This window comes from Vigna radiata, chromosome 1 (genome assembly GCF_000741045.1).
Source record: "Vigna radiata var. radiata cultivar VC1973A chromosome 1, Vradiata_ver6, whole genome shotgun sequence".
Taxonomy (NCBI): domain Eukaryota; kingdom Viridiplantae; phylum Streptophyta; class Magnoliopsida; order Fabales; family Fabaceae; genus Vigna; species Vigna radiata.
In genome coordinates, this window is record NC_028351.1 from 1,122,520 (window position 1) to 1,135,007 (window position 12,488).

The 12,488-nt window shown below is 32.8% G+C and overlaps 2 protein-coding genes across 9 annotated transcripts in view; both read left to right on the forward strand.

The window, feature by feature from the left end:
• Positions 1 to 3,097: 3,097 nt before the first annotated feature.
• Positions 3,098 to 11,537, forward strand: LOC106771927 (probable phospholipid-transporting ATPase 8). 8 transcript variants are annotated; one of them, XM_022781429.1, is made up of 13 exons: positions 3,098 to 4,477; positions 5,074 to 5,359; positions 5,443 to 5,457; positions 5,498 to 6,437; positions 7,372 to 7,485; positions 7,583 to 7,859; positions 8,158 to 8,246; positions 8,332 to 8,440; positions 8,516 to 8,746; positions 8,874 to 8,999; positions 9,523 to 9,621; positions 9,915 to 10,106; positions 10,659 to 11,537. In XM_022781429.1, the coding sequence occupies exons 1-13, from the start codon at positions 4,082 to 4,084 to the stop codon at positions 11,253 to 11,255; spliced, it is 3,471 nt and encodes a 1,156-aa protein (XP_022637150.1). In that variant the 5' UTR covers positions 3,098 to 4,081; the 3' UTR covers positions 11,256 to 11,537. The 8 variants fall into 8 exon arrangements, with proteins under 8 accessions (XP_022637150.1, XP_022637153.1, XP_022637146.1 ...); XM_022781432.1 differs by having other exon boundaries at positions 5,074 to 6,437; positions 10,659 to 10,806; positions 11,202 to 11,537; XM_022781425.1 differs by having other exon boundaries at positions 3,098 to 4,294; positions 4,328 to 4,477; positions 5,074 to 6,437.
• A 105-nt stretch (positions 11,538 to 11,642) lies between these two features.
• The window catches only part of LOC106753594 (putative disease resistance RPP13-like protein 1), a 4,283-nt gene continuing 3,437 nt past the window's right edge, over positions 11,643 to 12,488 (forward strand). The window contains exon 1 of the mRNA XM_022781505.1: positions 11,643 to 12,488. This exon is cut by the window's right edge and continues 2 nt beyond it. Coding sequence (XP_022637226.1) covers positions 12,265 to 12,488 — 224 coding nt within the window. The 5' untranslated portion in view covers positions 11,643 to 12,264.

Genomic DNA, 12,488 nt, shown 5'->3' on the forward strand with positions numbered 1-12,488 from the left:
TTGAAATAGGTTACCGTTTTCATACGTTGACCGAGTTGTATCAGACTTGGTCGAGTTGTATTAGACTTTGGCTGAGTTGTATCAAACTTTGGCAGAGTTGTATCAGACCTTGGCCAAACTTTCAGGCTGTGTTAATATGAAATGTCACGACACAAATTCAATTTTTTCTAATAAAGACAAATTGGTTCAAACTCCTACATCGAAAATACTATCCTAACCTGTCTTTTTTGGCCAGGTTAGTAGGCTGACTCATCGAGCTTTACACCTTCGACCATCCTTATTTTTAATATGTTTAAAGACTAAATTATATCAAAGTTGGAAGAATGACCAACAAGAAATATTAATTTTTGATAAATGTTAGATGGGTTAAGTTAGGATGTCAAAGTGAATTATAAATTTTGTAAATATGACTCACTCTATTACAAGTTAATGAATTAAAAAAATGGACTCATATAAAACATTTTGTTTTGTTTTATATATTTATTATAACATTAAAGTGGAGTGACTTCACTTATTTATAAAAGTGTTAACCTATTTTAGTAAATTTGATCTAGAAAATGACATTATAAATATCAATAAGTAAAAATAAAAATGTTAAGTTATACTATTAGATCAATAAATAATTTAAACATCCAAAAATTCAAATACTATTATCAATATTCTAGTCTTAAAAAAGTCAAAATGTCAACCTATGTAATTAAAAAGCAGAGAATAATTATAATAATAAAAAGAAAATTAACGTCAATGAATTGTATATGAATATCCAATTCGATTAGATCTTATTTAACTTATAAATTAAATGAAATGAGTAAATTTAATCCACATTTAAAAAAAAAAATATTTTTTCAACAAAACTTAAGTCCATTTAAATCAACTAGCAATGTCAATGCTCCATTATATTAGTCAAACTTTTATATATTTTTTACATCACCATACATACATACATATATATATATATATATATATATATATATATGCTATAATAGTGAGTATAGTTTCATCAATTACAATAAAAGTCAATACAAAAAATTGAAAAAAGATACATGAATAAGCAATTGATCTTATATATAAATTAAGAATATACAATAAAAGGATAAGAAATGGTGATGGAGAGAAAGGTGGCGAAGAATGGCTGATAGCATGTGTCATGCCATGTTTGGGAATTTTCCGACTCAATTCAAATGTGCCAACTGCCAAGTTGCCCTAAATTTTAGGAGAGGACCACATGTCACCATTACTACTTACTCTGCTGCTCAATTCTTAACATATATATAATAGTGCTTATTTATTTAGAAAATATATTCTTAATAAATATTTTTTACGACTTTTTTATAACTGATTATGTGATAAATAGTTTGTGATTGATCTATTTTAAATATAGAAATAAAATAGACACTGATATGTTATGTTGTAAACAGTTATTAAGAAATAGTTGTTAACATGGTTCTATTTCTTTGTAACACAATATATAAATTATTATCATTTTTATATCATGGTTTAATCACAATGGTTATGTTTATGTTTTTTACATATATTTTTCTATATGATCATGAATGCAATGCTTACTAATATACTTTATGAGGGGTTGTGTTGTTGTGATATAGGTCTAGGGTAGGGTCCCACCCACCACAGAACTTCCTTATCTCTTTAAACTATTATATAGTATCAAAACCTTATATTATATGTAATTATGTCATAATCCAACTCCTAACTATAAAGTCTACCAAATTTCATACAATTAAAAAAGAAACCTTAACATATTAAAATGTTAATCGTGAAAAATGCAGAAAAATCTTTTCCAAAGTATAATAAAAATGGAAAAGCTCTGCCACAAAATCCACGGAAAAGTTAAAGCAAAAATAATTGCTAGCTAGGTGTTATTAACGTCATGCTTTTTAAAATACTTTTATTCCAAAAGTCTGTCCTAATTAAAAAAATCGCTTAAGTTTGCATAGTTTTAGATGAATCTAGTTTTGCCTTTCTTTTTCTTAAAACCTTTCCTTTAAATCTGAAAAAAAGAACATTTTTAACTTTTAAATACTAAATCTAAAGAACTGAACTAGAAAACATAATTATACTTTAAAATACATAATTTCAGAGTAAGCTTTTTGTTTAACTAGATAGTGAAAATAAAGAACAAAGTAAAATGATTTAAATTAAGCAAAAACAGTAAAAATGATTTTATTTTATAAATGGTTTGATTAAATTGATAAAATAAAAAATATATTATGTTAATGGTAAGATTTAAAATTACAAAAAGCGTTTTTAGAAAATTATATGAAAATGACATTCAAGGAAATTAATTGAATATAATTTTTTCCTTTTATCAACTTATTTCCTTTTCTTATTTAAGGAGTGAAGTGGAGCAAAGAAATTCACAGTTCCTTTTTCATGTAAATCTGCATAAATCAGAATAAACAGATAGAAATGTTTCCCTTCAATTCATTGTATTACATCTACAATAAATTCTGAAACTTTTCCTTTTGATTATATATATATATATATATAATATGTTGGATATTGGAGGAGGAAGCAGCAAATGACAAGGGTTTAATTTGATTTCCCAACATATTAAATGGAAGAAGATGCAGAGGCACATGCCCTATAGTTGTGAGTTTGTGCAGGGTCACATGCTCTTAACTTGTCATGGTAACTTTTGGAAGTTTCTATTCATATCCAAACGTTATCATCTTGCATGTCCATTTCCAGTTTTTTTTTTTTTCTTCATGGCTGGGATGATGGCGACTCCTTTTCTTGTTTCTTACTGATGGAATCAACATGCCATTCTTCTGGTTTTGAAAATTAAGAGACTAAATTATATATTTATTAATAAAAAACAGACCAAAGAATATAATTTAACCAAGCAGTAAAGTAAATATGATTATACCATTGGAATAAGGTTGTCTCTCTCTTTGTAGGATATTGCATATGTTGACCAGACAGTATATCATGCAAGTATTTTTTGAAATACCAAATAAATTAAATTACAGAGGTTTTTGACCAAATTTGGAAAAGATATGATAGATGAAATTGTTGAAATAATAATAATAAAATGAGAAAAAGTAGAATGAAGGCAATAAAATATATTAACGAGAGGAAGTGAGTGAGAGTTGTGACAGAGGACAAGGAAGGAGTATCTATCTGTATCAGGGTTTGTTGTTGTCAATGTAACAACACGTGTTACAAAGCAACAAACAAAAACGTCAAAAGTGTTTGTGGATTGCACCAACTTTTCGATCTAAGTGCTACTATTCTTCATGCAGACAAAAGGTACAGTATACTATGATACTGTTTATATTATTGTCATTATTTTTTTATTCAGTATTCACCCTCTTTCTTTCTGTTTTTTGGTCTATTTTTTGTTTTGATTTTTGTTATGTTTTTCTTTGGTGAATGAATTGAAAGGTGAAGAAGTGAAGCAAGACAGTAATTTTAGCAGAGTACTAAACTAATAGTAATGACCAGCTCGGTAGTCGGTTCTATCAATGTTTCTCTGTCTCTCTCATTTGTTTGCTTTTAGAAGCGGCAAAGTTAACTGCTACTCATACCAAGCTCTTACTTTTTGATTCTCTCTCTCTGTGTGTTTCTCTCTCCACAAACAGTTTGGTTGGACTTGCAAGGAAGAGACATCCGCAGCTTCCATTCAAGGGAAGGAATTCCCAAAGCTTTACCTTAAGGGGTTTTCAAATTTCAGAGCACACTTTTTCTAGCTCATTTTGGCTGTGATTGTGGTGTAGTTGAGACTTTGTGTTCTTGTTTGAAGGGATCAAAGCTTGTTTGCTTTTTTCTCTGTTTTCGTTTTCTTATCTTTGACTTACCATGTTGGGTGGTTCTTTTCATATTAATTGAGTGTAGCCATTTTTAGGTGAAGGGGTTGGCCTAATTTTCATTATTATTATTATTTTTTTTAAATCTCTTGGCCTGTACTTTGGTGCTTTCATTCTGCTTATAGAAGGTGAGGATCAAAATCTGTGCTTGAGGGGGTTATGAATGATGGGTGCTTCTTTGATCCCATGGAGAAGTAGAGGAATAACTGGGTTTTGTGTGTGAAGAGAAGAGATTTGGACACCCCATTTAGAAAATGCCTGGAGGGAGCAGCAAAAGGAGGATACATTTTAGCAAACTGTACAGTTTTTCTTGTTTGAAATCTCCTTTCAGAGATGGTCATTCCCAAATTGGGCAGAAGGGGTACTCCAGGGTTGTGTACTGCAATGATCCAGATAACCCTGAAGCAGTTCAGTTGAGTTATGGAGGCAATTATGTTTCAACAACCAAGTATACAGCTTTTAATTTTATCCCCAAGTCTTTGTTTGAGCAGTTCAGGAGGGTTGCAAATATCTACTTTCTCATTGTTGCGTGTGTTTCATTTAGTCCATTGGCACCTTTTACTGCTCTGAGTATTGTTGCTCCGTTGCTGGTTGTGATCGGAGCTACTATGGCCAAGGAAGCTGTGGAAGATTGGAGGAGGAGAAAACAGGTATTGTTTTATGCTTTTTGTGTAATAAAAGTTATGAATCAATAGAAAAATGAGAGTAATTTTCCCCTTACTAGTTACTACTGATGATCAAGGAGTAGTCTCACAACATTCATTATCTTAAAATTCTCTAAAATTAGAAAATTATGTTATGGTTTAATTGACATAACAGTATATTTGAATGCTATTTTCTTTCTGGAAAGTGGAATATAGGGGTATTGCAAAACTGTCCTTTCTCTTTGAACATATCTAGTATAATATAATTCTCGTACATATCAATTTGTGTTTGAAAATTTTCATCTTTCTTGATTCATAAAAAGGACAATTCCACGAGATGATTCTGTTGCATATTATTATTATGTCATGTAATTAAGTGCTGCTATAGCCTATGTAACTTGTTTGGTCTTTTTCGGATATTCTTTTCTCTGTTAGTCATTTGCTTAGGATGTACTTGACTTTTGTGTTTTGTTGAGTCACCCTTTTGGTTGATTTCTTTTAAATCTCTGTGTTTTCCGGAAAGGTTTTCCCCCCATTGATGTACCCTACATATCATTCACAGACTAGAAGTTTTCCTGGCTAAAATTCATGTATTTCTTCAGGATGTAGAGGCAAACAACAGAAAGGTTCAGGTATATGGTAGAAATTATACGTTTACGGAGACTAGATGGAAGAAACTCCGTGTTGGGGATATCATTAAAGTTTACAAGGATGAATACTTTCCAGCAGATCTTCTTTTGCTTTCATCAAGCTATGGTGACGGGGTTTGTTATGTCGAGACTATGAATCTTGACGGAGAAACTAATCTAAAATTAAAGCATGCTTTGGAGGTGACAGTTCATCTTCATGATGAAAAATCTCTACAAAAGTTTAGGGCTATGGTTAAATGTGAGGATCCTAATGAAAATCTGTACTCATTTATTGGAACTTTACAACATGATGGTAAAGAATATCCTCTTTCCTTGCAGCAGATCCTGTTAAGAGATTCTAAGTTGAAAAACACTGATTTTATCTATGGCATTGTTATCTTTACTGGTCATGATACGAAAGTTATGCAGAATTCCACTGATCCTCCGTCCAAGAGAAGCAAAATTGAGAGGAAAATGGATAAGATAATCTACATCCTCTTCAGTACCTTGGTTTTGATATCCTTTATTGGTTCTGTCTTTTTTGGTATTGAAACCAAAAAGGATATCAGTGGTGGAAGGTATAGAAGATGGTATCTTCGTCCAGACAATGCAACAGTGTTCTATGATCCCAGAAGGGCAACACTTGCTGCTGTTCTTCATTTTTTGACTGCCATTATGTTGTATGGATATCTAATTCCGATATCACTTTACGTGTCCATAGAAATTGTGAAAGTTCTACAGAGCATTTTCATCAACCAAGACCAAGAAATGTATCATGAAGAATCAGACAGGCCTGCTCATGCACGCACGTCTAATTTGAATGAAGAACTTGGCCAGGTTGATACAATATTGAGTGACAAAACTGGTACTTTGACATGTAACTCAATGGAGTTTGTCAAATGTTCAATAGGGGGCATTGCATATGGTCGCGGTATGACAGAAGTAGAGAAGGCACTTGCTAGGAGAGGTAAAGGTGGGGAATCTGATGATGTTGATAGTGGATCATCTGATTTCTTGGGCCAGAATAATGAGTCAGTTGATTCTCTTCATCCGGTTAAGGGCTTTAATTTTAGCGATGAGCGCCTAGTGAATGGGCGATGGGTTAATGAACCATATCCAGACTTCATACAGAAATTCTTCCGAGTTTTAGCTATTTGTCACACAGCTATTCCAGATGAAGATAAAGAGTCTGGAGAAATTTCCTATGAAGCCGAGTCACCAGATGAAGCAGCTTTTGTCATTGCAGCAAGGGAGCTCGGTTTTGAGTTTTTTGCAAGGACACAAACAAGCATATCATTGCACGAATTGAACTATAAAAGTGGAAAAAAGGTTGACAGGTTGGCTAGCTCCTTTTACCATGTTTTGTTTTAGTTATACATATCAGCACCATCTTCTGATATGTTTCCCACAATGTTGGTGGCCAAAGATTAGATTATATAATTTTTATTTAATAGAGTAGTTCAGCTTCTGTTGTCAACAAAGTTTTATCAGAATTCTCACTAAAACAAAATTATAATAGGATTTTCAAAGTTTTGGTTTGCCATTCCGTTTACATCTACTTCATATATCTTTTTAACTGATTTCATTGTATATAAGACCCATAACAGAAAATAAGTTCAATTATGGATTTTTTGTAATTTCTTGGATGATATAAATTATAGTTATAGGGAAATTTTCTTTTCTGCAAAATCACATGTAAAGGTAAAGATTCTCGTCGGTGGTCTTAAATCTGTTTTTAGGATGAAAGATTGAGGGGAAGAATTAAAGCCTTTCATGTTTGGAAGAATATTGGCTGAAAAAGGATGATAGTAAAGGTCGTAAGATTCAATATCTTGAAAAAGAGAAGCAAAACCACTGTAAACAAAATTTACCAACTATAAGAAAATCATCATTACCACAGGGGTCATATATAACTCGATAGGTTGAGTCGCGAGTTGTTGAAAACTTCCTAGTACTTATGTTCAATTCCTATGAATAAAAGAATCATCTTTAACTCTTAATAAGAGAAAATTCCACTTGAAATTTTATAAATTATTTGAATCATATACTGCCATTGAGTGGTATATATTTCTAGTTTGTATTCTTTGTCTTTGTTTCAGATAAATTCTGTCAATTATAGGTTTGGATCTGTTTGATACATTTGGTCCAGACAGAGAGAGTGATTTAAGAAGCTTTGAGCAAGTCTTTACATATCATATTATAATTTTGTTACATTTTCATATTTTTAAAAATCAGTTTAATTTACTGTTCGTTGGTTTAATTTTTGACTAGTAGAGTATACCAGCTTCTGCATGTCTTGGAGTTCAGCAGTTCCCGCAAAAGAATGTCAGTGATAGTGAGGAATGAGGAAAATCAAATATTGCTTCTATGCAAGGGTGCAGACAGGTTTCAATTTTTGTCCCATGTTTTTTGAATAATGGAGTTGTTAGTAGTAAGTTGCGTGTACTGATGTCAAGTTGTGTACTTCCCTGCATGTATTCAGTGTAATGTTTGAAAGGCTCTCACAACATGGAAGACAATTTGAGGTTGAAACGAGGGATCATATCAAAAGGTATGCCGAGGCTGGTTTAAGAACCCTTGTAGTCACATACCGTGAACTTGATGAAGAAGAATATAAGTTATGGGATAAGGAGTTTTCAAAGGTCAAAACTTCTGTAACAGAAGACCGAGATGCACTTGTGGATGCCGCTGCTGATAGGATGGAAAGAGATTTGATGCTTCTTGGTGCTACTGCAGTTGAGGATAGACTGCAAAAGGGGGTAAGTACAAACTTTTTAATCTTACTAATTCTAGTTATGCAAGTCTTTGCATTTATGATTTTTAGAATTTGAATAAAGGGTCGAATTCTATCTCACAAAATCAAATTGTAAAGTGAGAGTTGTCTAAGTTTTATTTAAGCTATATTTCTAGTTGATGTGAAATTAAAGTGGACTAGGGATGGCTCGAATGAAGGCAACTTTCTAAAATTTATATACCCAGTGAGAATAAAATAGAAGTTTCTGACAAAAAATGAATTTCAGCTTCATTTAATAGAGCTTATTTGACATGGAAATACAGGTTCCCGAGTGTATTGAAAAGCTTGCACGGGCAAAAATCAAGTTATGGGTATTGACTGGAGACAAGATGGAAACTGCTGTCAACATAGGGTACATTAGCAAGGCTTGTTCTAGATTCTTTTTATGAGGAGGCTGTGTAAAATTTAATTTATTTTCCACTGTTTTCTTTGTACAGGTACGCTTGCAGTTTACTTAGAAAAGACATGAAACAGATAGTGATCACTCTTGATTCCTCAGATATCCTATACTTGGAAAAACAAGGGGACAAGCAGGCTCTAGCAAAGGTACACGGCCTTAGAATTTATTTGGAATTTAATTTTCTGTCACTATTGTAGATCTTTGATACGAAAATTTCTTAGGCTTCTCTTGAAAGCATTAAGAAGCAAATTGGAGAAGGAATCTCACAAATTAACTCCGCAAAAGAGAGTTCTAATGCAAATAAAGGAAGTTCTTCTGGGTTTGGCTTGATAATCGATGGGAAGTCCTTGGATTATTCTCTTAACAAGAATTTGGAAAGGTCCTTCTTTGAGCTTGCCATTAATTGTGCTTCTGTCATATGTTGCCGATCTTCACCCAAACAGAAGGCTCGTGTGAGTACTATGTGTGTTCAGTTTGAATTTCTGTCATATAAATAATATACATTCCTTGAGTAGTTGTGTATAATCATACATTGGGTTGTTAAAATATTATAATCATGTCAGCCAAAAAAATATGCAGGTTACAAGGTTGGTAAAATTGGGAACGGGAAAGACAACATTATCTATTGGTGATGGGGCAAATGATGTTGGCATGCTTCAGGAGGCTGATATTGGAGTTGGTATCAGTGGTGCTGAAGGGATGCAGGTCTGAAGATATTGTTATTAGCCTATTCCAGTTATTTCTATATTCAAATTTATGGCAAACGATCTTATATGAGATAATAACTTCTTGATGATGTGCTAAATAAGAGTTTTTTAATCTTAACATGTCTTTATGTTCTTAACTCTTTTGTGCTGCTTAGCATGTGGTCTTATTATGTCATTGCATTTGAATTATTTCAAATTATGGAGAAATTCACTTGAGCATAATCAACCAAGCTGTCAGACCAACATGCATGCAACATAAGTTATCTGTAATAGAGTTTTTAGAAATGACTATTTTTACGAAACTGTGTTCATGTGCAAAACCCAATGAAATGTTTTATGACAATCAAACGCCACGTAGGTAGTAGGTAGTGCCTAAACTCAGAAAATTCAGCATTGTGATGAAGTTAGTTTTAATTTTCTGAATGTACATGCCATTTGTTTTGTATGATAAGCTAATGATGAATTGAGTTTAAATGACAGGGTCCCAATTTTTGATATTTGTGAATAAATGTTGTCTGCAGGCTGTAATGGCAAGTGATTTTGCAATTGCTCAATTCCGGTTTCTAGAGCGTCTTTTGTTGGTACATGGTCATTGGTGTTATCGGCGTATATCAATGATGGTAAAACCATCCATCCATCTATTTCTCAATCTTAAAGATTTAGTGTTCACCTACTCAATGCTTTCACAATTCAACTTTAGTTTCCTCAATGTTCTGAGGTTACAGAAAAGAGAGAATAACAACATTCAAGAAGTAATCTAAAAGATAGAAAAAAAACTTTATTTGATTATTTGAAAACTAGTTTTACAAGAAGTTCTAGTTGCTTCTTATATAGAAGTCTGTTAACTTAAGAAAGAGACAGCTGTCCACAAAAAAAAATTGCTGCTGATAAGTTGTTGAATTTTTTTATGCAGATATGCTATTTTTTCTATAAAAACATTGCATTTGGATTTACCCTTTTTTGGTTTGAGGCGTATGCTTCTTTCTCTGGTCAAGCTGCTTACAATGATTGGTACATGTCATTTTACAATGTCTTCTTCACTTCACTTCCAGTGATCGCTCTAGGTGTTTTTGATCAAGATGTTTCTGCCAAACTTTGCCTAAAGGTACTATATATATTGCTTTTTTTAAATTTGCTTTTAAAGGATATTTAAGAACCAGCAGATAGCCATATATGATTCTTCTTCTTAGAAGACAAGAACTCTGCATTTTTTTCTCTAGGGTGTTTATATTACCAGTTTATCTTGGTCCTTTTTTGATTAATTATGCTACTATTTCACTAAACTAGCTTGTATGTCAATAGCTTTTTTATTTTGTGAAAAAAAATAACTATTTACACTCAATGTCAATTGGTTTTAAGATGAAATCTAACTTCTCAATAGAGCCTATATAGTATCTCTGTGTACTACCTAGGCATTCCTGGAATGAAAACTTCACTTGCTACAAGTTGATTTTAAGCATTATGGTGGCACTATAGTAGTTGTATAGAAACATTGATTTTAGGATTAAATCTAGCTAACACATTAGACTGTAAAATTCTAATGCTATTGTATGGTTGACATGTCTACTGATTTCTCTTGTGGTTCTTGATTTTAAATAATGATGAGTTGAAAGCCAAGATTCTGTGCTAACCAATAATCATATGGTCTGTTTTACAGTATCCCTTTTTATATCTAGAGGGAGTAGAAGACACCCTATTCAGCTGGCCCCGAATTCTAGGGTGGATGTTGAATGGAGTCCTTAGTTCTTTAGTGATATTCTTCTTAACCACTAATTCTGTGTTGAATCAAGCCTTCAGAAGAGATGGTAAGGTGGTTGATTTTGAAATACTTGGGGTCACAATGTATACATGTGTGGTGTGGACTGTGAATTGCCAAATGGCATTATCCATCAATTACTTTACTTGGATACAACATTTTTTTATATGGGGCAGCATAGCCTTCTGGTATGTATTTGTGTTGGTCTATGGTTACTTATCTCCAGGAATATCGACAACATCTTACAAGGTTTTTGTGGAAGCATGTGCTCCCAGTGGTCTCTATTGGCTAGTAACCCTTTTGGTTGTTGTGTGTGTGCTGCTACCTTATTTCTCCTATAGGTCTTTCCAAAGTCGGTTTCTTCCAATGTACCATGATATTATACAGAGAAAACAAGTAGAAGGGATTGAAATTGGCTTATCTGATGATGATTTACCTAAACAGGTCCAAGGAAAACTAATACACCTCAGAGAGAGATTGAAGCAAAGGGAGCTGTGAAATGTAAATGCTTCTAAACATACATTCTTAGACCCTTGAAATTGTATTTGATTTCTTGCTGAGCTGGGAAGGAGAATTGAAGTAGTGAGAATTGTCATTAGATTTTAATTTTTATATTTTTCCTTTTCTTTATTGGGTTTCCATTTGTTTATAAAGTTAGAAGAGGAGAATTTGTGTAGTAGTCACTTGATGTAGATTAGCTATGTAAAAGCTTGAGTATTTGTTGTACCGAAAACGGTCCATGTATTTGTTAATGGAAGAAGCAATAGATGTTTTACAATATATTTTATACGTAAATGCTCTTTATTATCTGAGGGAAGTTCCAAAAACAACTAGAAACATGACTTCAAGTGGACTTAAAGTTCATGATACTTAAAAGAGATATTTGTTTTATGTTTTCATTGTAAATATCATGAAAACCATTAATACCACTTATTTAAATTAACAATCTTAGAGGGAGTAAGATGACATTCAATTAGCAACTCAATCTTGATCTACTAAACAAGTAGATTAAAATAATTCTTGGAAATTGTTTTTGTAAGATGGTGACTTCAACTCTCCAACTCTCAATGTCTTTACAATTTAAAGATATATATGAAAGGACGTATACAGTTATTCACTAATACCGTATCATGAACATTGTATATCATATCCTTATCATTTGGTTAAAGATAGCACATAAAATGTTTTAGTTTTTTTTTTCCTTTTATTTTTCACTGCTGAATTGTCATTCTCAGACATCCATTCATGGATTACAGCTGTGAACATTTTTATGATCAGAAAGGCTCAACAATTATTCCTTCACTGGGTCCCACAACCCGCTTTCCATTTCAGGATTTCATACTTTCATTCATCACAGCCGTTGAATGAATATCTAACTGCTCACAACTTATATTCCTTAGTCAGCTAATTACTGATTTCATCGGTACAGCTTCTCTTCACTGAATTACAGTTCGTAAACTTCGATTTCAAATTACACACTTGCATTCACCATTTTCCAACTCCTACAATGGCAGCAGAACTTGTTGGTGGTGCTCTTCTTTCCGCTTTTCTTCAGGTTGCATTCGACAGGCTGGCTTCTCCTCAATTCGTTGACTTCTTTCGTCGAAGAAAACTTGATGATAAGCTTCTCGGAAACTTGAACATCATGCTGCACTCCATCAATGCTCTCGCTCATGATGCAGAACAGAAGCAGTTCACAGATCCACACGTTAAAGCATGGCTTTTTTCTGT